General features: G+C 42.1%; 1 protein-coding gene across 6 annotated transcripts in view; it reads right to left on the reverse strand.

The window, feature by feature from the left end:
* Positions 1–24,882, reverse strand: part of HHAT (hedgehog acyltransferase) — a 319,575-nt gene that overhangs the window by 142,773 nt on the left and 151,920 nt on the right. For all 6 annotated transcript variants that reach the window (XR_015554405.1, XM_087439462.1, XM_087439456.1 and 3 more), the window contains one exon: positions 4,337–4,372. Coding sequence is in view for 5 of the 6 variants with exons in the window: in XM_087439462.1 (XP_087295588.1) it covers positions 4,337–4,372 (36 nt within the window). In the remaining variant the exon portion in view is untranslated. The remainder of the gene's footprint in view (positions 1–4,336; positions 4,373–24,882) is intronic.

Raw genomic sequence — 24,882 nt, forward strand, 5'->3', positions numbered from 1 at the left:
CTTATGGAAAGGAATTTATCTTCTAATGACCATATTAACTCCAGGGATCTTCTCAAAGAGCTTTAGGGCCTTGCCAGAGGCTCACTGCCTTTTACTATTTGCCTAAGAAATATCAACGGCATGCTCTCCACACTTTGCATTTCTGCTATCCTGACAGGATATCAAGATATTCTCCTTAGGACAAAAGCAGCGGCTCTGATGCACTCACACAATTTAGAATAAAAATGGAAAGTGACAATAAAGAAAATATATTTTGCTGCTTAGAAAACAAAAAGTCAGATCCTTATTTGAAATATGTATTTGAAATGGATTAAATAGCTAAATGTAAACAACATAGAAAAGAAGAAAACACAGGTGAATATTTTTTCAATTTTTAAATGTATAAGCAGAAGAACAATGGAAAAATTGCAAAAAAAAAAAAAAAAACCTGACAAATTTAATCTTTCAGACATGGAAGAGGGATGACTCCAGGTTTTCTTTTAAAAGTCATGATGGTGGGGCCGGCCTGGTGGTGTAGTGGTTATGTTTGCGCGCTCCGCTTCAGCGGCCCAGGGTTCGCGGGTTTGGATCCCAGGCACAGAGCTACACACCGCTCCTCAAGCCATGCTGTGGCGGCATCCCACATACAAAATAGAGGAAGATTGGCAACAGATGTTAGCTCAGGGCCAATCTTCCTCACCAAAAAAAAAAAAAAAAAGGTATGATGGCATCCTGTATCACTTAAAGCTATTCCCAGCCCGAGGAACTTAAAAGGGGGCAGACAGGAAGGTACAAAGCAATTACATTATACTTTCATAAAAGGGGTGGGGCCGGCTATATTCCAGGTAAAATGAAAAATGCCTTAGTCAGCAAGAATCATAGCAAGTATCACCAATCATTTTCACTTTCTTGCCAAAACTAAACTAAGCTAAATTTAAACAAGCCAGCCTATTATCTAAAATGAAACAGAGCTGTTTTCTTCTTTAATCTCTTTTCCCAGATTAGTAACTTTTTTCCTTTTTCTTTTGTAGCATCACATTAAGAACTCCAGCCACTAGTCTTCTTCTGAGGCTATTCTTAAGTGAATTGCAATTACTGTTTCCTGAAAATCTTTCCTTTGATTTCTATGAGATGCGCAAGGATCAAGCTCACTGAATTTTCCCACAGTCATCATAAAACGCCAATACCAAAAATGCTCATATTTCATCAAACGTGACAGCTCCTTCCTGCCCTATAGCTCAGTGAAACACTCCAACAACTTAAAAGGAAACTTGTCCCTCCTTGCAGTTGCCTAGACTGAGATCACAGATAGGGCCCTGGGCTTTGTGGAAATTTATGTCATTCCAGAGAAGTCTATATTACTTCCATCAATGTAAAAGATGCAGCTGATTAACTTCAGGCATGTTGCAACTTCTTTTATGCAAAACACTAAGCATTCAATACAGTCTGACAAACCAGAGTACACGTTAAGAGCTTGTTGGAGCCAATAAATATAGTTAATTAAAAAAAAATCTAGGCCAATTTCTCCAACATCTCCTCTTTTACAAAGGGAAATAAATTTTCTTCTCTTGGCCATCACAGAGAAGGATTCCTCAAGCATGACCCCCTTGCTCCTCCAACCCTCTAAGGTTTTCTCTAGTGACAGACTCACAGGAAAAGGCCATTGCTCTCTCAGTTTACTAAGGCCTCGCTCACTGCCTTTGCTTCCCCTGGTAGTCATACTCCGCTCCTCTCTACCCAACTGAAACCACCTTCTCTAAGTCTAAAGGGCACTTAAGACCTTCTGGTGGCTAAATACAAGAGTCCTTCCAATTAAAAGAAAAAAAATCCCCACTCAAACCACCCTCTCCACACCAGCTGCCTGGTCTTTCTTTCCTCCCTTCACAGCTTAACTCCTTACAAGAGTTGTGGCTGCCATTCTCTCACCTCCCACTTTCACTGCGCCCTACCCTCTTCTACCTGGCTTCAGGGTCATCGTTCAGATGACACAGTTCTCATTAATGCGCCAGTGATAAACAGTGCTCAGTCCCCACCAGGCTTCACCTTCCAAACTGGGAGCAGAAAGGACCCATTTTCTAAAGAAAGCTGCAAATAAAAGGGTGATACCGCCACCCCATCCTGGGATTACTAAGAGATGGAGAACTGACTGCTCCCACCAACCACCTCTCCCATCCCCCACCCCACCCAACCCCCAAGATGGGAAGACGAAAGAGGAAGGGACTCTTTGGAATCTTTAAGTTCTTGGCTTAGTGGGGAGGGCTGTCATGTGAGGAGAGATGAAGAGACCTCATCACAGAGACTGGGCATGCCTGTGAGAAGGGAAGACTAACCTCTCATTCCCCAAGTGGACAAGCAATGGACATGTTGATCTGCTCTGTCTCTACCAGAGCAAGGGAAAGGAAAACTGCAGAGAGATGGCAGGGCAGAAGGAAGGCTTACTCCCTCAGTTCTGCTTGGTTCACAGAACACTGATTAAGGTGACTAGTTAGAGCATCTTACCAGTACCCACCCAAAAGGGCCTTCTGCCAGGACAAGGGGAACCCAGCACTGGTTACATTAGAGGCACTTAACCACTCCCTTTCCCTCCTCCCCACCCAACACAGGAGACACAACTGGAGCCCAGAAGAAGGAAAGGGAGGAGGGGTCCCGGAGGCAGACCACCCCTCCTCCTCACTTCAAGTAGCTCCAACCACAAGCTTGGCGAGCAACAAGCTAAGGGAAAGCTTTAAATCAAATGTCTGTTTTTCTCATGATGGTATATTCCCAGACATATCCAAGTAAGAGGCACATGGTAGGCTTAATTATTTGTTGAATAAATAACCAAACAGCTTCTTCTTAATCCTCGCCCTCCTTGCCCTTTCTGCCTCATTTCACTCATCCACTCATTCATTCACTCCTACTATGAATGTTTGTTGAAGGTTGATTCTATAGAATTTAATCATAGAAAGGTGAAGACATGTTCCCTGCTTCCAAGAAAGTTACTACAGAAAATAAAAGTACAAACTTGCATCCACTGCACGAAATTATGTTAACAGCAGGATGGGAGTAGTACAAAGCACCAAGACATCAACTCAAAAATCCAAACTACTCCCTGAACTACACCCAGACAGCTTTTTCTGATCAGCTTAGATAGGGAATTCTCAGGCCTGCCTTTCCCATGACCACTGGTCCTTTATCCCTCCTGCTAAAATGCATTTACCCTTGATGCATCAAGGATAGCACTTTACACACTACCATCTTTGTGTGATATCCTGGAGAAAGCCAGGACAATCCGTATTCCTTGGGTCTGGAGTGGACCAAGGAGATTCCATTGCACAGCCTTGGGTGAGGCCCTGGAGAAAGGACAAGGTATGCATGGCCCTTCTTGCAACACCACCATAAGCAATCCGGCACAGAGGGAATGCTGTGGGTTTAGGATAAAGGTGATGCCAATGATGTACATTTCCCCTTAGAGAGCATCTTACCCACAGGGAGACGGTCATGCATCGTGGAGACCTGAACCACTGTAACATTTCTCCAGAAATCACACGTGATTTACAGATTATTAGCAGATTCGTAGAATTAATTAGCATTTAGAGCCACATATTTGCAGAAAGAAAATCATTCTACATGATTTCTGGTTTCCCTGTAATCTTTAGCTTATAGTCTTTCAGCAACCACCATTGCTTCCCACATATATTTTTGACAGGCATTTTTAATGGTCATTTTTCACTATTAGAATAATACATGCTCAATATAAAAAACTAGAAAATACAGCAAAGTTGATAGCATGAAAAATATGCATATCGTTACCAACACTGCTAGCATTCTGGTATATTTCCATTTAAACTCTATTTGATTTAATAGCTATTTGGAATTAATATGCCCCATAAGCCAACTCTGGTAAAAATACCAATAAACTAGGATATAAACTGCCATCTGTAATCTCTTTCAATTATGAACAAGGTTGTATCTTCATGACTGTAAAACAACCAATAAGTTCAGTTTACATAGCTTAAATTCAATGGAGGGAAAATTAAGTGGGTTTTTTAATGTATAATTGCAAGCTGGCACTCGTCACTTTTCTATTTGTCTTTTCAGCAACTCAGTAGTTGGAATTAAACTTGTCCAAGCTCTTGGGTAACTATCACTTAAGATATAAACCCTTTTAAATGTAAATTCCTTTGGTTGTTTAAAAAGGATAATCTCATGTGTGATTCTGGGAGGGACAAAACAACACAGTGCTAGTGGTATTTTCTTGACAGGTATAAAACTGCCATTATTTATCAAGATATTTAACAAAGATTTTATTTCCCTCTCAGTCTTCCATAATAGACAAGCTATTCAATGATATCTAAAATAAAAATTATTGGCTTACCTGATTAAGAAATTATGCAGTCCAACATCAAAATACCTGTTCAAGGAGACATAGACAAAGATATCAATAGAAGATATTTACAGCAATGATGGACTTGACAAAAAATATATAATTTACATTCAGAGCACAGTGAATAAATGGATTACTCTATGACAGTGGTTCTCAAAGTACACCATGGAGCAGCCACAGCAGCATTATCTGGGAACTTGCTGGAAATGCCAATTTCCATTCTATACTCATTCAGAAATTCTGGGGATGAGGTCCAGCAATTAGATTTAACACGTCCTGCAGGTGATTCTGATGCAGAATCACAGCGCTGTGATAGCAAAAGTATTTCAGCAAGTCTAAGTTCTCTCTCTAAACTAAAGGATGGATTTCACCACTTTTCCAATAGGCGAGTCTTTTTACACTAGTTGTCTTAGATGTTCATTTACTCAATAATAAATAAAATGTTTTAAAAGCACAAAACCACACTGGCCAAAGGGCAGAACCGGGGTAAGGAAGGTCAGCTCTGGTCTTCCATGCTCCTCCCAGCCGTAGTCCCTGGAGATTTTCACCAGAGTGAGTGACCCTGTCTGTACCTTGATCCGCCCCAGCAGGGAGGAAAGAAGAGCAAATGCTCCATGTACTTGCTGGTGAGCCTGCCATTGTGCTTGGGCCTCACACCAGGCATCCAGTGAGCCCTGGGCAGTGGTGGGCCCTTTCAGTCACAGCCTGCCCCTGACACCACCAAACTGGCCTAGTCCATATGAATGGCACTGCCTTGGTTTCCCTAGTAGGCACGCTTGTTCCCCCTGAACCTCCAACCACTTAGCCAGTGTCCTTCTCTCACCTATGGGTTTGGCTGTGAGTAAAAAGACTGGGTGGCCGGCATGATGATGCTGCTGTCCACCAGGCATAATCGCTACTCCTAACCCCTCAATGGTGGCTGTTGTGTCCCACCCATCAGACTGGCCTCCTGGGTTAGCCATCTCCTGTAATTCTGTCCCTACAGACAACGAGCAACAGACACAGAAATTCACCCTGGAGTGGAGTCCGACTGCCCCGGCCCTGACTGTCCCTAGCTCCCAGCTCCACGCCTGTCCCCGTCCCTGAACATCCCGGCATGCCCAGCACCTCACCCCACCTCACATATGTCAGGTGATTACTGAGGTACCTCATTTACTATCTCACTTACCTGAAATAATTATACAATTCAGGGAAAACTGAATTCGAGATACATAAATTCCATTTACTCCTAAGTCTTTGGCACAAAGCTCTAAAGGGTGAAGGAACTAAAGCTCAGAGGTTAAGTAACTTGCACAGAGCTCACAACTCGCAGAGGACAAAGCTAGGAGTCAAACTGAGCCCGAAAAGCCATGAATTACTTGCTCTTCCCGCCAAAAGCACAGGCTGTCACTGCCTCTCATTATTACTAATTGAAAATGGCTGTTCCTTTTAAAACAGACCCCTTTCCACCTCCACCTATTTCTGCTTCCCCCAACGTGGCTGCCCTGCCCCAGGCAAGCCCATCTGCTCTGCTCCCCTGAGCATACCTGCTCTACAGGCGTCATCTACCTCCTTGGGTCTTAGAGTCAGCCAGGCTCTGGAAGTTATGTAACTTCTCTGGGCTACAGCTTCCTCACTGGGAAAATGGAGATCCCCTCTTCATAGGGGAGTTATGGGAATTAAGTGATATAATACAGATACAAGGCTTAACGCCGTGGTTACACCGTGAGTACTCAATAAATAGTAATCTTCCCTCCAATCTGTAGGATTTTATTTTAAAGGAAGCCCCATTTCCAATAACTCAGTGGGAAAAGCAAGCCACATAAAAAGGACATAAAGTGTCCCAGGCAGGGTCTGAGCACTGGGGAAGAGGGTAGTACAACTGGAAAGCTGAGGGACAGGGGTAGAGCTCCAGAAACCAGCAAGAGAGCAGGAAGACCAATTGTTCCATGGAGTCCTCATGCAGAGCCTTGAAGGTGAATGTGAGAGTAGGTCAGGAGCGCAGGGGATCGGGACCTGGCTGCTGGCCTGGGAAGGCCTCATCCTGCCTGCTCTGGTTCTGACTGACATCTAGGTAAGACACACCAGTGCACGTCAGTGCACAGCCAGCTTCACCTGTAGCTATGATGTCCTCTAAAATTTACAGTCTAAATGTACAGAAGTGAGGGATTGTGACACATGCTGTGTTTCAGACTGTTTCTTCTCATGCACATGTGATTGACTGTAGAAGGAATTTGGGGCTGGGACAAGCAGAGGGCTTTAAGCATCCTTGTGACAGGCAAGGTTACTGGGTTGGAGAATAATATAAAGAGTGGACAATCCCTTGGAAACGAGTGGAAGGGAGAAGGTCAAGGATGGGGATTAGCATACGAAAAGGTGACAGGAAAAATGTAAGGGGCTTCCTACACGTCCTACTCCGTTGCTGCATTAACTCATCTGTGCTGATTTTCACTCATTCACTCAACAGATATTCTGTCAGGGCCTTCTACGTGCCAGGCACTGATCCAGCCCTGAGGATGCAGGGAGAGTAACACAACAAGGCCCCTACTTCTCATGGCACTCACATTCTAGGTGGAAGAGACAAACAACAAATAAGCACTTACATAAGTAAGACAACATCAGAGAGCAGAGAATGCACACAGGGTGACAGGACAGAGGGACCGGCCACACAGGTGCTCAGGGAAGGCCTCTCTGAAGAGGTGCCATTTGGGTTGAGATCTGTGTGATCAGAAAGGGCCAGCTATGCAAAGCCCAGAGGAAGAGTGTTTCAGACAGCAGGACATCCAGAGAAAGGACCCAAGCTGGGAAGGAATGTGGCAGGTTGGAGGAGAGAAAGAAGGCCAGCATGACTGGAGTATGTGAGTGAGGGGAGACCGGGACAAGCTGAGGTTGGACAGGGGAGAGGGACAGATCTGAAAGGGCTGTGCATGATAAGGAGTTTGGGTTTTATTTTAACACTGATAGGAAGCACTAGAGAGTTTTCAACAGGAGAGTGGATTTCTTTTTTCATTTGTTTAGGGGGTAGTGAGTGGTAGTGATTTAGGTCCTGGGGAGTGTCCTGAAGAGAATGGATGGCAAGAGAAGCAGCGTAGGGAGACCACTGAAAAAGCCATTGCAGTCCAGGTGAGAGGTGATGGCGGCTCAGCCCAGGATGGAAACACTGGACATGAGAGAGGAGAGACAGAGATGGAGTCACATTGGATTTTGTGGTAGAGTCAATAAGAGTTGTTCACAGACTCAGGTGGGGTGGGGCAAAAACTGGAAAGGAAAGCATAACTTGCAAAATAGCTATGAGTGCCTCGTATCACTCAATTTCAACCAAGCAACCTGAAGGCTTCAGCCAGGCCTTGGCTTCTTAAGGAACCTGCAGCATCCTGCTTGCTGACCCACATCCAGACTGAGGGAACGAAATGCTTCTCTGACTGGTTTAACTTGGAAACAGCTCACCTGCTGGGAGAGCTGGAAATCACGCCAACAGTTTTTGTTGTTTTTTATTAATTTATTGTGGTAAAATATACATAACCTAAAATTTACCATTTTAACAATTTTTAAGTGTACAATTCAGTGGCATTATGTACATTCACATTGTTCCAAAACCATCAACACCATCCATCTCCAGAACTTTTGCATCTTCCTCAAATGAAACTCGGTTTCCTCTTTACCATGATAAAGCTGATATGGGCTCCTTCCAAAGGGCTCAGGGTTGCCCCCACCCCCATGGGGCTGTGTTTTCAATTTCAAAACGCGAGCAAACCAATGAAGTCTGGAAATATCTTCTCACTTAGTTTTCCTGTATAGATGTACAAGGTGCCTTAGGAGCTAGAGTAGGAAGGCAATATGCTTTTTTTTATTTAGAATTGTATGCCAGGCACTGTGCTAGGCACTCTATGTATTATCTCTTTTAATCCTCATAACCACCCTGCGAAATAGGTCCCCATTTTATAAAGCTTCACGTCCTTATCCCCAATCACAGAGCTAGTAAACTGCTGAGTCGGGATCTAGCTCAAAGTACCAAATGCCAAAGCCTGTGTTTTTTCCCTTTATGTATTCAGCCACTGACTCATTGAACCAATATTTACCACGCGCCTACAAATGCCAGTGGTGGGAATTCAGTAATGCACAGCACATAACCCCTGCTTCAAGGAGAGGAAAGACCAGTAAAGAGATGGCAAATATTACATAAAAACAGTAATTTCAATACAGTGTGATCAACATTAAATATTCTCTCCCTTAATGGATTGCAAAATCCCTGAGGGCAAGAACCAGAGGCAGCCACCCAGCAGATTCTCAGTAAATATCTGTGGAGTGAATTGATGTGTAAATGACGTGCTGTAATAAGGCATCGATGCCTCTGTCTGCTCTGGCACTTAGCATGGTCCACCGCAGACAGAAGACACTCAAAGCACTTATTTAATACATCAATTATTACACGGAAATACATAAAATAAGTACCCAAAGATAGAAATGGGGCTTCTCTTCTGAAATAAGATTCCTATCAAACTACAGCACAATTTTTCTTATCACTTTTTAAGAAAATAATCTCTCATGGCTACCAGCACACAGTAAGCCAGGATTTCCTTATAAGGAGACATAAGAATAACAGTGATCCTGTGCATATTATTCTTGATTCCTTCCAGAAATTAAAAATAGGAAATCTTTTATGTGTGTATGCGATATGAAAGTTTTTGTTGGATTGATATCAATTGATAACGGCAACAGGAGGTGGCTTTCAGCTTGATATACACAAAGGAAATTTCGAAGAAGCTGCAGCTTCCTAACAAGGCAGTGAACTTCCCATCACAAGATGAGTTCAAGCCTGGATTAAAAGGGTGTTTAGAGGAGTCTGAACCATCAGATAGAATCCTGGAATGGATGCCCTTAAAAGTTCCACCTAGCCTTAGGCTTCCGAGTCCCTCTTAGTCACTTTCAGGAAGCATCTCCAAGTCCGAATGCTCACTTCCATAGCAGCAGGTCTTGTCTGATAACCATTAGCAAATTAGTAGACTGTGCCTGGGCTTACGCTTCCGCTGCAGCCCTGATGGGTTATTTATTACGGTTCTGACTGCTGTTCTTGTTAGAGCCTCACAGTGCATCAAAATTAGGCTCGTTGCGCCTGACATAGTGACACTGTACATATGTTTACTTACAGACCACACAGACTTATATATCCTTGAGTTTAGACCCCCCTTTGACAGAGGAGGGTCAGGCCCACACAGCATGCCCGTGGCAGAACTTGGACCAGAACCCACACTTGGTTCCAGGATTTGTTCTGCTTTGCCAGGCTGCCTGCCTTTTGGGGTCCTGGTCCTTCCTCCCAGGCTGATCTTGGCTGTTTGGGAGATAGGGGATAAAAACAGCAATGAACTGTGGCCAGAAGGTACAAGCGCCATACAACCAGTGAGGTATGTTTCAGAACCACAGCTGTTATGGCCGCTTAGCATGACACACGCAGGGCAGTATTGATATAAAGTACCATATTTAGTTCTCAATCATTGTCTCTACTTCTACAGCTTACAATCTTCATAGTTTTTCATCTCCAGACTTGTTTATTCCATTAGTGGGGTGCCAAAGTTTAGTTCTCATATTCCTGCCTGGGAAGTTTGAAAACTGACTTAAAGAGTGGGAGGTAAAAAGCAAATCAAATCACTACAAAAATAAAGTTTATATCTAGACCCAAGAGGCCCTGATTGGTTCTGGCTGGGCCACCTAACTTAATTTCAGAGAGTGAAAAAGACCTTAAAGTTTATCTGCTCTAACCTCCTCAGTTAACAGATTAGGAAATAGAGGATAAATGAGATGAAATAATTTGAAACACAACTACACAACTAGCGGCATCACTGAGGCTAACAGTCCAGGTCTGCTAGACCCCAGGTCTTTATTCAAAGTGCCACAACACTGCCCTCCTCTCAGTCTCAATCAACATCTTTGTTTTCTAACAATGCCCCACACACAACATCTGGAACAGGTTCCCGGATGACATCATATAATAATTGGCATCATGTCATACCATCTCCATCTCCATCTGTAACAGTCATGTTGATAGAGAGTCTGCAGGATGCCATTCCCTCACTTCCTTACATTCCTTCCACGGTCTGGTCATGGCTGGATCTAACCTGCATATCAATTTGAGATTCAGAGCCTGCTGACAGTCAAGAACAAAAAGTGATGCTGGGAGAAGTGCAAGTGAACTTAGGCCAGTGAGACCCCAGTTGGCAGCCAAACCATATTTGGTGAAATACCAAAGTCTGATGGGAAAGTAGAAAATGAGAATTGTAGCCCTGGGAGGACAAATTCCAAAGAGCAAACATGGTGAAAAATAGTGCTGGTCTTTCACATGGCATGCTCTTCACTGCATCAGACAAGCGTGTCTGCCATCAGATCATTAGGGAGCAAATTCTGGGAAAACAGCCCAAAAGAGGAGATCTGGACATCTCAGTGTTGGAGAAAGACAAGGAGAGAAGGCGCCAGTGCCAGGAGTGAAGAGCTTTCTTAAACTACAGTAGAAACCACATCTCACTAGATGTGGAATTAGAAATTCAAGGTCTAAGCTCCGGCTCTCCCACTTAATAGTATTTGACTGTGAGCAAAAAAATCATCCCTCCATGTCTCAGTTTTCTTAACCGTGGTATAGAGATAACAATACCTACAGAGCAAAAAGGAACAAATGGAATGTGTACAAGTGCTTCATAAACATTCTACGAATGTTCAAAATTATTTTCTGTCCTTCTTAGACTTTATGCAGTTCCTGAAGGCTCTTCTCCAAACTGCATTAATACTGTATTCATTCATTTATCCAACAAATACTTACTGAGCACCTTCTAGATGTCAGGCACTGCAACAGATGGTTAGGATAGAACAGTGAATAAGAGAACTAAGTTCCTATCCTGTGTACATTCTTAAAACAAGTCCTTTATCAGATACATGATTTGAAAATATTTTCTATCAGTCTGTAGCTTATCTTTTTATTTTCTTAAAAGTGTCTTTTGAAGCATAAAAGTTTTGAATTTTTATAAATCCAATTTATCAATTTTTCCTAAGGTGGATCATGCTTTTGGTGTCATATCTAAGTTATCTTTGCCTAATCCATGGTCTTGAAGATTTTTCTCCTGTTTTCTTCTAAAAGTATTAAGTTTAACTCGCATATTTAAGTCTCCAGTCTATTTTAAGTTAATTTTTGTGCACGGTGTGAGGGAAGGGTCAAAGTTCATCTTGCTTTTCATCTCTTCACATAAAAATGTCTACTGGAGGGCCAGCCCCGTGGCTTAGCGGTTAAGTGCGTGCGCTCCGCTGTTGCCGGCCCCTGGTTCGGATCCCGGGCGCGTACCGACGCACCACTTCTCCAGCCATGCTGAGGCCATGTCCCACATACAGCAACTAGAAGGCTGTGCAGCTATGACATACAACTATCTACTGGGGCTTTGGGGGAAAAATAAATAAATAAAATTATTAAAAAAAAAAAAATGTCTACTGGACATACTTGTCAACATGGAGGTCATTGGCAGCCTTGACAGGTGCAGTCTCGCTGAGCAGCAGAAATGGAAGCCAGACCAGAGCCAAGTGAAGAGTGAATGAGAAGGAGAAGAAGCAGAGACAGTGAGTATAAAAACCTCTTATGACTAATTTGGTTCTGAAGGGGAGGAAGAAGGGTATTAGCTACAAAAGGATGAGACAAACAAGGTTGTTTTTGTTTACCTGTGGGGAATTTTCCACCCTGACAGGTGACGGGGTCAGAAGACGTAACAGAAGATGGGTGCAGAAGTCAGCAGATTCAGTGGAGGGAAGAATTTTAACAGAGTAGGAGGCAAAGGCATCAGTTGAGAGAAAAATGGATGAGTTATACGGTAGACATTGCTATTTTTGTTTGTTTGCTTGTTTTGAGGGGAGATCTGACATCCTTCTGGGGACTTAGATCTCACCCACTGAGGGCAGTTCTAGTGGGACAGCCAATCGCCATCCCCTGGCCTCCCTAGGAGCATGGGAAAGACACCCAGGCTAAGCCAATGGGAATCTTCTTCTCAGGATTAAATTTCCAGTATAGAGATAGCAAGGAAGAAAAAAATAATTGAGGCTGATTCACCCTAGAAGTTGCACCAGGATGTGACCATAACACTTTTCTGCCATGGCTACAATAAATTATGTTATTTCTGCTTCTTTATTCTATTCTATTCTTGGATGCACAAGTCTTTGTCCATTAAAATAACAATAAATAAACAATGTTTCAATAGAGCTTTACATTTACAAAGTACCATCACAAACATTTCTCAACAAACTATAAGGAAAGCAGGCCTCATGTGTTATGCCCACTTGCCAGCTAAGGAAGCCAGCGCAGGGTGCCTGACAGGGCCTGGCCCGTAGCACTTAGTCCAGGCTCAATAAATATGTGAATGAAGGAAGAGTAAATGATTTGCCTACAATTATATAGCTAATAAGTGACTCAACTTCAACTTGAATTCAGATTTCAGCAAAAACTCAGGGCTTTTAAAGAGACTTCTATATTACAAATCAAATGAGATATTCTTATCAGAAGATGGTGTTTGTAATTTCTGGACCAGGACAGATTTTGTTTTTTTTAATTCTTAAGAAGAATGCACTGGCTTTGCAGACCTAAAATATAGTAATAGGGGATATTAATTGCTGGGATAGGACTATGGAAGAGGGGTCCCCTCACATTAATGAAATTAAAGCACATACTGATGGGATGGACAAGGTTTTATAAAAAAATCAAACAAAAAAAACTCCTAAAAACAAAAAATCAAACACAGTGTCCAGCAGCTCACAGAGGTCTCAGATCTAACAAGGCAGCACAACGGATATGCCAAAATATTTTTTGTGGCTATTCCATCCTTCTAAGCACTGGCCTGTACCTCAGGGGTGAAAGCCTGTAAACTACACTTCCTAGATTCCCTTTTCACCTGCTTTCTGATTAAGCTCTACCAATGACAGACACTCTCACAAGAACTGAAAGGCAAAGTAAAAGAAAAGCTGTTTCTCCTCTGGACAAAGAGGCAGGGTTGGGGCCAGGCCTGGGGACATCAGTAGACAGCAGACATGGGTTTTGCCAGCTGATTCTGGAGTGGAGTCCTCCTGGGTGGAGGACTGCAGACAGCCGGAGTGCTGCAGACAGCCAAGATCAGCAGCAGTAGCTTCCAAAAGCCTTCCTAACCCTCACCAACAGCCCCTCCAGTGACTATATGTGCTTCTGGTTCCCTGTATTTAATTCTTGCCACTCAAAATATTGAGAATGGTTTCCGTTTTCCTGACCAAATTCCAATGCAACAGATGAAAGGTGGCAGAGATATTGGGGCAAAAGAGAGAAAGAGGAGGTGATAAGGATAGAGATGTGTGTGCCAGGTGTTTGAAGCATCTGGAAAGGACAGAGGTTGGGGAGATGGAGTCTTTGGGCCAAAAGAAGAATGGGAGAGAAATCCATTGATTTAATATTTCGAATGCCTGTTATGTGCCAGACATTGTGCTAAATGCTGGGGAGATAAAACTGAATAAAGCAGAGTGTAGCTCTCTAGAGGAGGAAATATAAGTGATGCAATGAATCTAGAACAAAGTGATTAACACCAAATAAGAGATAAGCACATGATGCTGTGGGAGCTCACCAGAGGGGTACTTACATTATAACAGCATGAGAGGCATGCAGGAAGGGCTTCCCAGAGGCGGTGATGTTCTAGCTGGGTTTTTTAGGATAGGTAGAAGTTGGCCAGCCTGGGTGGAAGGTGTTTTCCAGGCAGCATGTCAATTCCATAGTACTCAGGCTCCTCCCACTGGAAGCCAGCTGGCAATGAACCCCACAGAACATCACTTGGGTTGGAATCTGAAGTGTTACTGAGATGAAGGGGAGCGGACTCCAGAGCCACAGGCGATGGTGACAAATGCACTCTTCTTTCTTTCGGGCAGCACTTAGGCAACGATGCCCAGATGGCAACCAGGAGCGGCAAGACAAAGGGAGAGATTTCTATATCCCTGATGGAACTACTGATATGGCCCTGCTAATCTTTCTGCCCAGGTTGCCTTTGACAATCTAACTATGGAATTATCTCCAAATAGAGAACAAGAATGTCTGACTTTCGCCTTTATTCCCCCCTCAGTGAAGATTATACAGAGACGTGGGCCTCAGCTTCTATTTATAAAGTAAACTGGGCCCCAGATACCAGCACTTCAAGAACCAAAAGAAATTAGGCCAGGCCTCAATGGTTGGGGACTGCGAGCTGGGCAATACTCACCCCAAAAATGGACCAGGACACAAGAATTTAACACAAAGCAAATGTTAACACCATCTTAAAGGTTGAATAACGTCTTCTCTGTACATGTGTATTTACAATCAGTTATCGTATTGAAATCTCATTCCACCGTATAGCATCTCTTGTGGATACAACATTACAGTGAGTGATTATTCACGATACATGTTTGATGAAGCTGTTCATCATGGTTTGAAAAACTACCACCACATGATCATTTCTACCATCTAGTTTCACCCCTTGAACAGTGGAACATTTGGTTCTGCCACTGTTGGTGATCCACAGCCAACGGTTTGAAAAGACAGAAATAAGACTCAAGCGTGTTTAACTGGGTTAAAGGACACAGGTTTTTCCTCTTTTTTACACTGAAACGAAAGATTCTTTACCATAATTGGAATTCAAAAAGCAAGGGTCATTACATCTAAAAATGATACTTAGCAAGTTTTAAAATATATTCAATATTAGTGTCATTCTCACTAAATTATATCAGTTTTATTTTCATACCAATTATATACAGGATCCTTGATAAGAATGCCCCTGCAGTGTTTATTCCCTACTTGACTATCTGAGATATAAGCAGAGTTCCAGGGTTTTAAAACAACCCAGTCCCCAAGTCTTTACAGCCTCTCCTACACTAATTACTAGCAAAATTTCTTAATCTCTCCTTGGACATCTCTTTCACCTAGATGGCTCCAGCTAATCGAAATGAATATGAACTATTTTTCCTCCTATATCTTTCTATCAAGCTCTCTTTATTGAAATTCAGAAGAAAAAATAAGAAAAATTCAGAAGAAAAAAAATAAATAGCAACAATTTGTCAATGGGAGAATAACCCACATCACAATGTGGAAGACACAGGTGTAGGGAATAAGGAGCAGAGACCAGAAGGATGCACATAAGGATGAAGTTCTGCAGGACTGTATCATGGTGCAAGACTTGAGGCTTAAAGCAGTGTGACACAGATGGTCCCACCAGGACTAGACAGGACATACTGCACGAGGCTGATCAGTGCAGCAGAGCCAGCAAGGAAAAATCAAGAGACTGCAAGGCAGGGAGCTAATACACACAAAAGTTCTTGGCTTTTCATAACCCACCATGCAAATCATACATCTGACAGGGGTTAATATCCAAACTATACAAACAACTCATACAACTCAACAACAAAAAAATGAACCACCTATCAAAAATTGGGCAGAGGATATGAACAGACATTTCTCCAAAGAAGATATAGAGATGGCCAATAGGCACTGAAAAGATATTCAACATCACTAATTATTAGGGAAATGCAAATCAAAACTACAATGAGATATCACCTCACACCCGTTAGAATGGCTATTATTAGAAACATGAGAAATAACGAGTATTGGATAAGATATGGAGAAAAAGGAATGCTTATACACTGCTAGTGAGAATGTAGTGGTAAGAATGTAAATATAGTGCAGCCACTATGGAAAACAGTATGGAGATTTCTCAAAAAATTAAAAATAGAAATACCATATGATCCAGCTATTCCACTTCTGGGTATTTATCCAAACACTAATTCGAAAAGATATATGCACCCCTATGTTCACTGCAGCATTATTCACAAAAGTCAAGACTTAGAAGCAACCTAAGTGTCCAGCAATGGATGAATGGATAAAGATGTGGTATACATATATATGATGGAATACTACTCAGCCATAAAAAAATGAAATTGTGCCATTTCTGAAAACATGGATGGACCTTGAGGGTATTATGCTAAGTGAAATAAGTCAGACGGAGAAAGACAATTGCCGTATGACTTCACTCATATGTGGAAGATAAACAAAAACATAGACAAGGAGAACGGATTAGTGGTTACCAGAGCGGAAGGGAGGAGAGGGAGGGCAAAATGGGTAAAGGGGCATATGTGTATGGTGACAGATGGAAACTAGACTTTTGGTGTGAACATGATGCAGTCTATACAGAAGTCGAAATACAACGACGTAAACCTGAAATTTATATAATATTATAAACAAATGTGACCTCAACAAAAGAAAAGAAACCACCATGCGAACATTTGCTTTTGTTTTTCACAGTTATAATACCAAAGCCAGGTCAGTGGGCTGAGCCTACAGCAACTTCATTAGTAGTCCTTTGTTCAGACAGCATTCTGGACAGAGAGGAAGTCATTTCATACAGCTGACTGATGCTGCTGCCTGGTCTACGGGGAATCTGGCCTGCAGGGATGTGTACAGGTTTGAACCAAAGAGACCTTCAAAGTTCTCTAGCTCAGCAGTCCTCAACCTGCTCACTCAAGCTGTCAGTGGTCCACATCTGCATTATAAAAATTAAGTCCCTCTCCTTTTGGCTCTTACCAAAAAGATACAGGCTTCAAAGGAAAAAGAGATCTCACTCCAAGAAACAGGAATTACATTGTAAATAGTCTCCAACATTTTAAAGTTCATATATTTCAAGGAAAATTAAAATTTACTACATTTAATAGAAACACTGAGAAAAAGCATCATATGCATATTACGCCACAAACTTTGTTCTTCGGAACATAAATCCATTTAAGAGAATAAAGAATTTCACGTGTTCCTCTCTTCGACAAATATGCCTCCAGCGCCTACCTTGGGCTAGATACTGTCAGGTGCTGGGAACAGTCTCTGCTTGCAAGAGTTTATGGCTTAGGGAGACAACTGATACAGAAATTAAAAATAACAGTAAGTCCAGCATGCTATGGGAGCACCTCTCTGAGAACAAAAGGGCCTCTATCCCTGGGAGTCTGCTGAGCATAACAGTCCTCCAATCCTCCCCTGTGATCAGTAAACGGAGAAAAGCCCTCCTGTGATCAGTAAATGGAGAGAAGCCCTCAGTTAGTCACAAGATCCTAACGAGTCAGAAAAGACCTATGGCTGCAGGGCTGATAAGCAGTGTGAGCATTCTGAAGCACAAACAGTAAACACCAAACCAGAAGGCTTCTTGTAAAATAGTTGCTTTCCAATTAATTGGAAGCACTCACTTTATCCCAAGAAACTACTCCATTTTGAAACTCCCACAGTTTTAAGTTAAAAGCCAGTGGCCCTATGTTTTTACTTAGTGTTGTGCTTTCTACTGGTCTCTTAACTGTTTAACTAGAGGCTTCTAGCCTGCTTAGAGTCTACTAGCTCTTCAAAGATAATTTGTTCTTTTTCAGTCGCTTACACTAGTAAAAAAAACACAAAATATCTCCTAGGAGAGCTAAAACAGATTTGTTTTTCACAGCAGCGTATATCAAATTCTTTTAAAAGCCATGTCTGTGATTTTTTAATAAGATTCCTTTCAGTCCGGCACACCTTTATGCATGTAAAACCCATCTTCACAAAACATAAAAATTTAATTGTACCCTCTTTATCTACAGGTAGAATTCCCCACAAGCTCATTACTCAGACCACACTCACAATTCAATAAGCAAGCAGAACAAAAGGCAGAAAGTATAACTACTATCACAAGCCCAGGTATTATATTCCACAAGAAACTTGAATCAAGCCACACAGTTGTGCATCATATATGGCCCCAGATTTGAAGTAAGAACCCACAAACAGCAGATACTCAGCAGATGACCAGATAGGTGAAAAATGCAAACTACAGAAAGCAGACAATGGGACTATGAAAGGACACCAGTACAGGCTCATTTTATTTAGGGATAAACTCCCACACAGCCCGTTTAGACTTCAATTGTATTGTTTCATTGGAAAAATCACTGGAGTTCATATTCATGACCTGCAAGTGACTGGTAATTAACCATGGGTGCAAAAAAGTATCAACAGCAGAGCTTCTTACATGGGCTTCCGCCAGCTAATGTACACCTCTGCCCAAGGGTGCATAGTATTAGACACGGTAGAGCAGTGTTTCTTAAACATTTTTTAACATGAACCACATTAAAAAATATATTTTCTATCTCAACCCAGTATTCACAAATACATAGAGAGGTTGTGGTAGCCAGGCTCCAAGATGGCCCTCAATGGTTCCCATCTCCTGGCATTCACACCCTTGTGTAGTCCCCATTGCACCAGGATTGGTCTGTGTCACTAACAGAATAGAAAAGAAGAGAATCATGGCAGAAGTGATATGTCTCACTCTTGAGAGTAGGTTATAAAAGAGACTGCAGCTTCTGTCTTGGGGATGCTCTCTAGTTCTCTCTCTCCTAGATCACTTGCTCTGGTAGAAGCCAGCTATGACGTCATGAGAAGCCCTAAGGGAAGACCCACCAGGTGACTAGGAGCTGAGCCTCTGGCCAACAGCCATGTGAGTGAGCCTTGATGCAGATCCTCCCACCTAGTTAAGCCTCCAACAACTGCAGCCCTGGCTGACAGCTTGTCTTCAACCTGAGTCAAACCATCCAGCTAGGCAGCCCCTGGCCCTCAAGAATAATAAGTGCTTATTGTTTCAAACTGCTAAGTCTGAGCGTAATTGTTACACAGAAATAGATAACTAATACAGGTATATATCTGAGACAAAAAGTTTCAAAAAACCTCATTTTTACTCAGAGGAATGCATGGAGATATTTTCTATTCTACACCATTTTTTCAAAATGCTGTCTGCATCCAGTAAAATGATTATGACCTACCAATAAGTCATAACCTGAGTGACTCAACAGACATTAATAATATACCAAATATCTGGAATCCCATATATACTTATCTGTATACATACATATGTGTGTGTGTGTATATATATATGAGAAAAAGAGCACACCAATAAACCATATCCATATCTATTATTTCGATTGATTCTCATAATAACTCTGAGAATAAGGCAAGGTTTAAAATCTCCACTTTCCAGATGAGTTAAATGCAGTGCTAGGAAAAGGCTATTTAACTTGCCTAATATCAAAGGACTAAGAACAGCAGAACTGAGCCCAGCACCCAGGCCTTCCTTATTTCTGGTTATTTCCCCAGATGTATTACATTATATAAATTTTCTAATCCATTATACATTTATATAGATATATATTTATATTAAGTATTTATTATATATTTATCTTAAAATATTATATATATATTTATATTAAGTTGGTAATCTATTATATAAATAGCCTCCTTGATTTTTATTTCGTCTTCCAAGACACCACATTCTCCTGGTTTTCCTCATAACTCACTGGCTGCTCCTTCTCAGATGCCTTTGCTGATTCCAAACTGTCACCATGAGCGATCCAGGGCTCATTAGTCCTTGGTCCTCTTGTCTGCTATATATACTCATTCCCTTGGTAGTCTCACCATCCAGTCTCAGGCTTTTAAATGCTATCTGTATGCTAAAAACTCCCAAATGGATATTTCCAACTCAGACCTCTCTCCTGTACTCCAGACCCATACATCTCCCTACTCTTTTCACATCTCTACTTGGATGTCTAAAAGAAATTTCAAACTTAGCACATCTGAAACTAACTCCTGACCATCCCCTTGCATCTGCTCCTCCTACAGCCTTCCCCATCTCAGCTGATGGCAACTCCACCCTTCCAGCTGCTCAGGCCAAAAACCCTGCAGTCATCCTTACTCTCTAATCCCCACATCCACTCCATCAGCAAGCCTGTTAGCTCTCCTTTCAAAAATACATCCAGAATCTGATGACTTCTCACCACTTCCCCTTGAACAGCCTCCTAATGGGCTCTCCTTGCTCTCCTAAAGGCCATTCTCAACAGAGCAGTCAGAATGATCCTTTAAAGACCCAAGAAACATCACTCCTCTACTTAAATCCTACGACGACTCTCCATTTCACTCAGAGCAGCAGCCAAAGTATTTACTATGGCTCACAAAGCCCTATATGACAGGATGGAGGCAAGGTGGTGTCGCAGAGGCATGTTAAGATTTGGGGAGTTTAGTTAACAGTGAGTTCAAGGAATCAAGAGTGCTGTGAGGCCAAAAAAAAAAAAAAATCTAGCATTTGTCGACTGTAATAGAAGAACAAAAGAATTGATAATGTATCTTTGTGCTCAATAAACCACACCTAGAGAGTCACTCTCAATTTCAAGTGCTTACTTTAAAGAGAGATGGACAAAGAGGAGCATGTTTAGAGGGTACCAACCAGGATGAGGTGGGTATCTGAAAACATACCATCCAAGGGGGTGATACAGGGAACCGAATAAGTTTAATACGGACAAGTAATGGGTCAGAAAACATGATACAGTGACTGTATCTTCAGGTGGATTTAGTGCCATTTTGACTATACCAAATGGGCTGTCTTGGTAAATTTCCTGTCACTAGATTAGATTCCCTTGGTAACCTCCATCCATCCATCCATCCATCCATCCATCCATCCATCCATCCATGCATCCAGCATTTATGAGCACACAGTTTGTAAACAGTGAGTATGTAGAAATGACCAAGATATAATCTCCCTTTCACAGGGGTAAGAGGAGTGAGAAAAGACCTACAAGGAAACTGTATTGTGTGATAAATGGTAAAATAGAAGGAAGAGCTGCAGCTGTGGAAGCCTATTAGATGGAGACAGTGGTATCTGGGTTGGCTGCTCAGAGTAAAGGAGCCTTGACCTGAGCTGAGCTTTGAAGGTTGAGGAAGAGTTAGTCAAAGAATGCAGTAGGTGAATGTAGAGGATGTAAGTAGATGAGTGTGTGTGTGTGTGTGATGACATTCCAGACAAGGAAGCAGTCTTATCTAGGACAGAAAAAGGAAATATGTCCTATTAGGTGAATGGTGGTGGGAAAGGTATCCGCAATAGTTTGGTAGACTGAGAGCAAGGGTATAGGGGCAGAGGCAAATTGAGAGCAGAATACAGATACTCAGAATAACAGCAAATGTTTATTGGGTATTTAGTATGTGCTAGAACTCATTTAATCCTCACAACAACCCTAAACCAGGAAGTAAGCACTGCTTTCACATGGCCTCTCTGAACGTGCTTCTATGTCAATAGGAGTTTGCAGTTTATCCTAAGGGCACCAGGGAGCCATTAAACAATTTTAATCACAGGAATCACTGGATAGAGATTTGCCTTCTAGAAAGTTCCCATCTGGCTTTAGTGAAGAAATGGAGGAGGAGGGGGCAAGAGTGAGGTGGGGAGGCCAGTTCTGAGAGACGGTGGTGGTCCTGTTGAGATTGGCACTGGATCAGGCTTGATCCAGTGTGGTCTAAGGTCACAGAGGATTTAACAGCACATAAAGAAATCACTGCCCCCCCCCACCATTTCTTCCTAATTTCAATCAAGGACTATATTTAACCTCATCAAAATGGTGTCTTTGGGCAGGTTATGTGAGATGGCTGTATAATGAAGAAGCTGAAACACATATCGCTGTTTTCAACTTTTTCAATCTAGAAGTTTTTTTTTTTTTTGGTCTGCTGTGCCTTACAATATGTTATTTTTATCTTCTGATATAAAAAAATTAGTTTTGTAATTTCATATTTTAAGTATTTTTCTAGATTGAAAGTAAAAATCTCTACTATGGAATGTTTTTCTTAGTTGATAAAAATCTTCACCATCTTTGTCTATTACTGAGTTTACACTTGACATAAATTAAGACATGACACCCAGGTTAAATGCCCCAGACCTCAATTTAAATTTCTAGTATAATGCCACTATTAGGTCAGCGGGTCCTTGTCTCATTCCATTTGTGAGAACATTAGTTTTGACTAATAGTCTCATTCAGGATTTTTGCCTGGGGACACACAGAGATGTCAAACCTGAGAAGTTTTCTGAGGTGTTTGATTCAGCCAGAATACCACCTCTTGGATGAACATAAAAATTCTTAGGTTTGGTATTTCAGCCTCAGTTTTCATGCCCAGAGGGCTCTCCCCTAGACGATTCTCCTGGGAACAAAGTCTACATAAGAGTGTTTCAACTCCAAATGGAGATGTCCAAGGAAATCAGTAGAAACGTGTCTCCACTCATTTCAAATTGTGGTCAATATGTCTGGCAGAGTACCTGCTGGTGGCTGAAATTTCTCTGAGATGCTCAGAGATACCTTTTCTTTCTTTACAATGTGTTAAAGGCCACAGTTGTCCCCTGATTTAACAAGTGCTTTTTCTCCCCTCTCCTAAACCATGACTTGGTCCACCACTCCATTCAGGCCCAATGTAATTTGAAGGCCTTGTGACCTATAAGCCTGGAGTCCAGACCCCTTCATCAGATGTCAGGGAGCAAAGCTCAAATGCCAAACCTGGGCTGATTCAGGAGCCATGGAACTGGTTACCAGATCTCAAAACAGTGTGTTTCAGATACAGAGAGGACTTCTGTAGAGTTACTTGTTCTTCCTAAAATGGGCTCGTAAGATTCTTTACTTCCTTCCAGATCTCAATGGTTAGTAGAGGCTCCATGTTAGGACATGGAAAAGTCTTTAAGGACTATGCCCCCTACAAATAAGCCCACTCAGCTGATGTGAAATAACAATGAGTGATGTAATGCCCTTCCCAATGGAGTGGCACCATAGACCACTGGGGACAAAGACATGAAAGTGACATGGCACAAGCATCCAGAACTTTCTGTTGAGCCCCTCTTTAACTAAAGGCATACATTCAAGAGGTGTGTGCTATGGTTAATATGGTCATGGGCAGTGTTACCGGATTTACAGATAATCGGCATGTAAGAAGCCTGACCTACAATCTCAGCTTTACAAGCTCCAAATAAGAAATCAACACACGGGAGTTGATAGTTACCACGACTCCACTGAATGCCAGTTCTCATGGAGTAGAAAAAGAACATTACAAAAAGAGGCCCTGGTCAAGAGGAACTGACAAAATACTTGGGGGAGGCTGAAAATAATATAATGATATGGGGACGATTACAAACACTGTGAGTCGAGGGGCACAAAATAAGATCCTCAAATCAGGCTGCTTGTCTCTCAGGAAGACTTTAATGGGTGTTTACTCAACATTAATGTATTTAATTATGTAGCTAAACCGACAGGGCCTCAGAGTGCCATTTCATTCACTCCTCCTAAAGAATCCCAGTTCAGCCTTCGCCCCTGGTTTACTTTCTCCTCCTCTTCTGCTCTCTTCCCTCTGCTTGGCTAATCTCCCCACTTCGCACTCTTAGCTCCTCAGGGCCAGCAGAAAACCATTTACTCACAATAACACAACCGTTGCAAAACTGTCACATCTTAAAGAAATTACACTGCATTCAAATTCAGCTGCACTAGAAATGAATAATATCAAAATAACGACTTTTTTATCAAGGAGAGTGAATCTTGAATGAACAAGCACCGGTGGAAAACCTATTACTTAGGACTTTTCAATTGACAGAATTTATTGTAAACCATTCAGGAAAGCATTGCTTCTGTTGTCCACCTTTTAGTATGGAAATTTCCTTTTTCTCTTACCCCAAACTTAATAATGGGATTCCTCCAAGACCCTATTTTGGCTTCTTTGCTGTCTGTGAATGTTTTACCTCTTACTCATTTCATTCAACCATTGAACAAATAATAACTGAACACCTACTAAGTGCCAGGCATTGTTTTAGCTCTTGGAAAACATCAGTTAGCAAAACAGAACAACATGGAGCATTCATTCCAACAGGGAGAGAGAGAAACAATAAACAATACACATTACAGGTTAGTAGACCATATATTGTGTTAGCAGATGGTAAGCACCGGAGCAAAAAGAAAAAGTAGAGCAGGCTAAGGGGGATAGGTGGGGGTGGGGGTAGCAATTTTAAACAATGGTTAGGGTAAGCCTCATTTTGAAGGTGAGATCTGACTCAAGACTTGAAAGAGATGAAGGAATTTGTGATACAGATATGGGGGGGAAGGGCATCCACCCAGAAGAAAGAAAGGAAGAGCCAGGTGACTTTGACAGGTGTCCGTCCTGTATTATGAACTACTATGCTGATCCGTCAAGTTCTCCAGCAACTCTGGAACTCTCTTCCAAGCCATTCACTATCCATTCACTATCATTCCTCACATCTCATCACAATGAAACACATGTGTCCTTCCTAGTTGTCAAAACAAATGTGGAAGAGGATGGTGCTCTGTGGCGACCAGCATGAACCTCCCTTCGAACACTCCTGATCCTTGTCGTTCAACTGGATACCCCTGAAGACCATTCTCTTTCAAGTCCAGGAAAGAACTCAAGCAGATGTTGTGTGGCTCTGCAGGAAACCGTGTTCATTCTCTTCCATTGCTAGAAAGCTCTCTGGGTTGCTTTTCATTATTTTTAAGTATTAACTAATTCTGGGCAGAGCTCCCTTACCAGCTCCTCACAGTTCTGTAACCCACTTTGTTCTCATCCTTGGTCCAGAGCCCCTCCCTCTGCCCACAAACCTACTGCTTTGCCATCTGAGCTGAGTCTCTAGCTATTCCCCAGCCACAAAGATGCATGGCGTGGCAGCCCCCATTCTCTTCTGTCTTCTCCCACCCTATGCACC

This window comes from Ceratotherium simum, chromosome 2, assembly GCF_057802395.1.
Source record: "Ceratotherium simum simum isolate JZ-2026a chromosome 2, ASM5780239v1, whole genome shotgun sequence".
Taxonomy (NCBI): domain Eukaryota; kingdom Metazoa; phylum Chordata; class Mammalia; order Perissodactyla; family Rhinocerotidae; genus Ceratotherium; species Ceratotherium simum.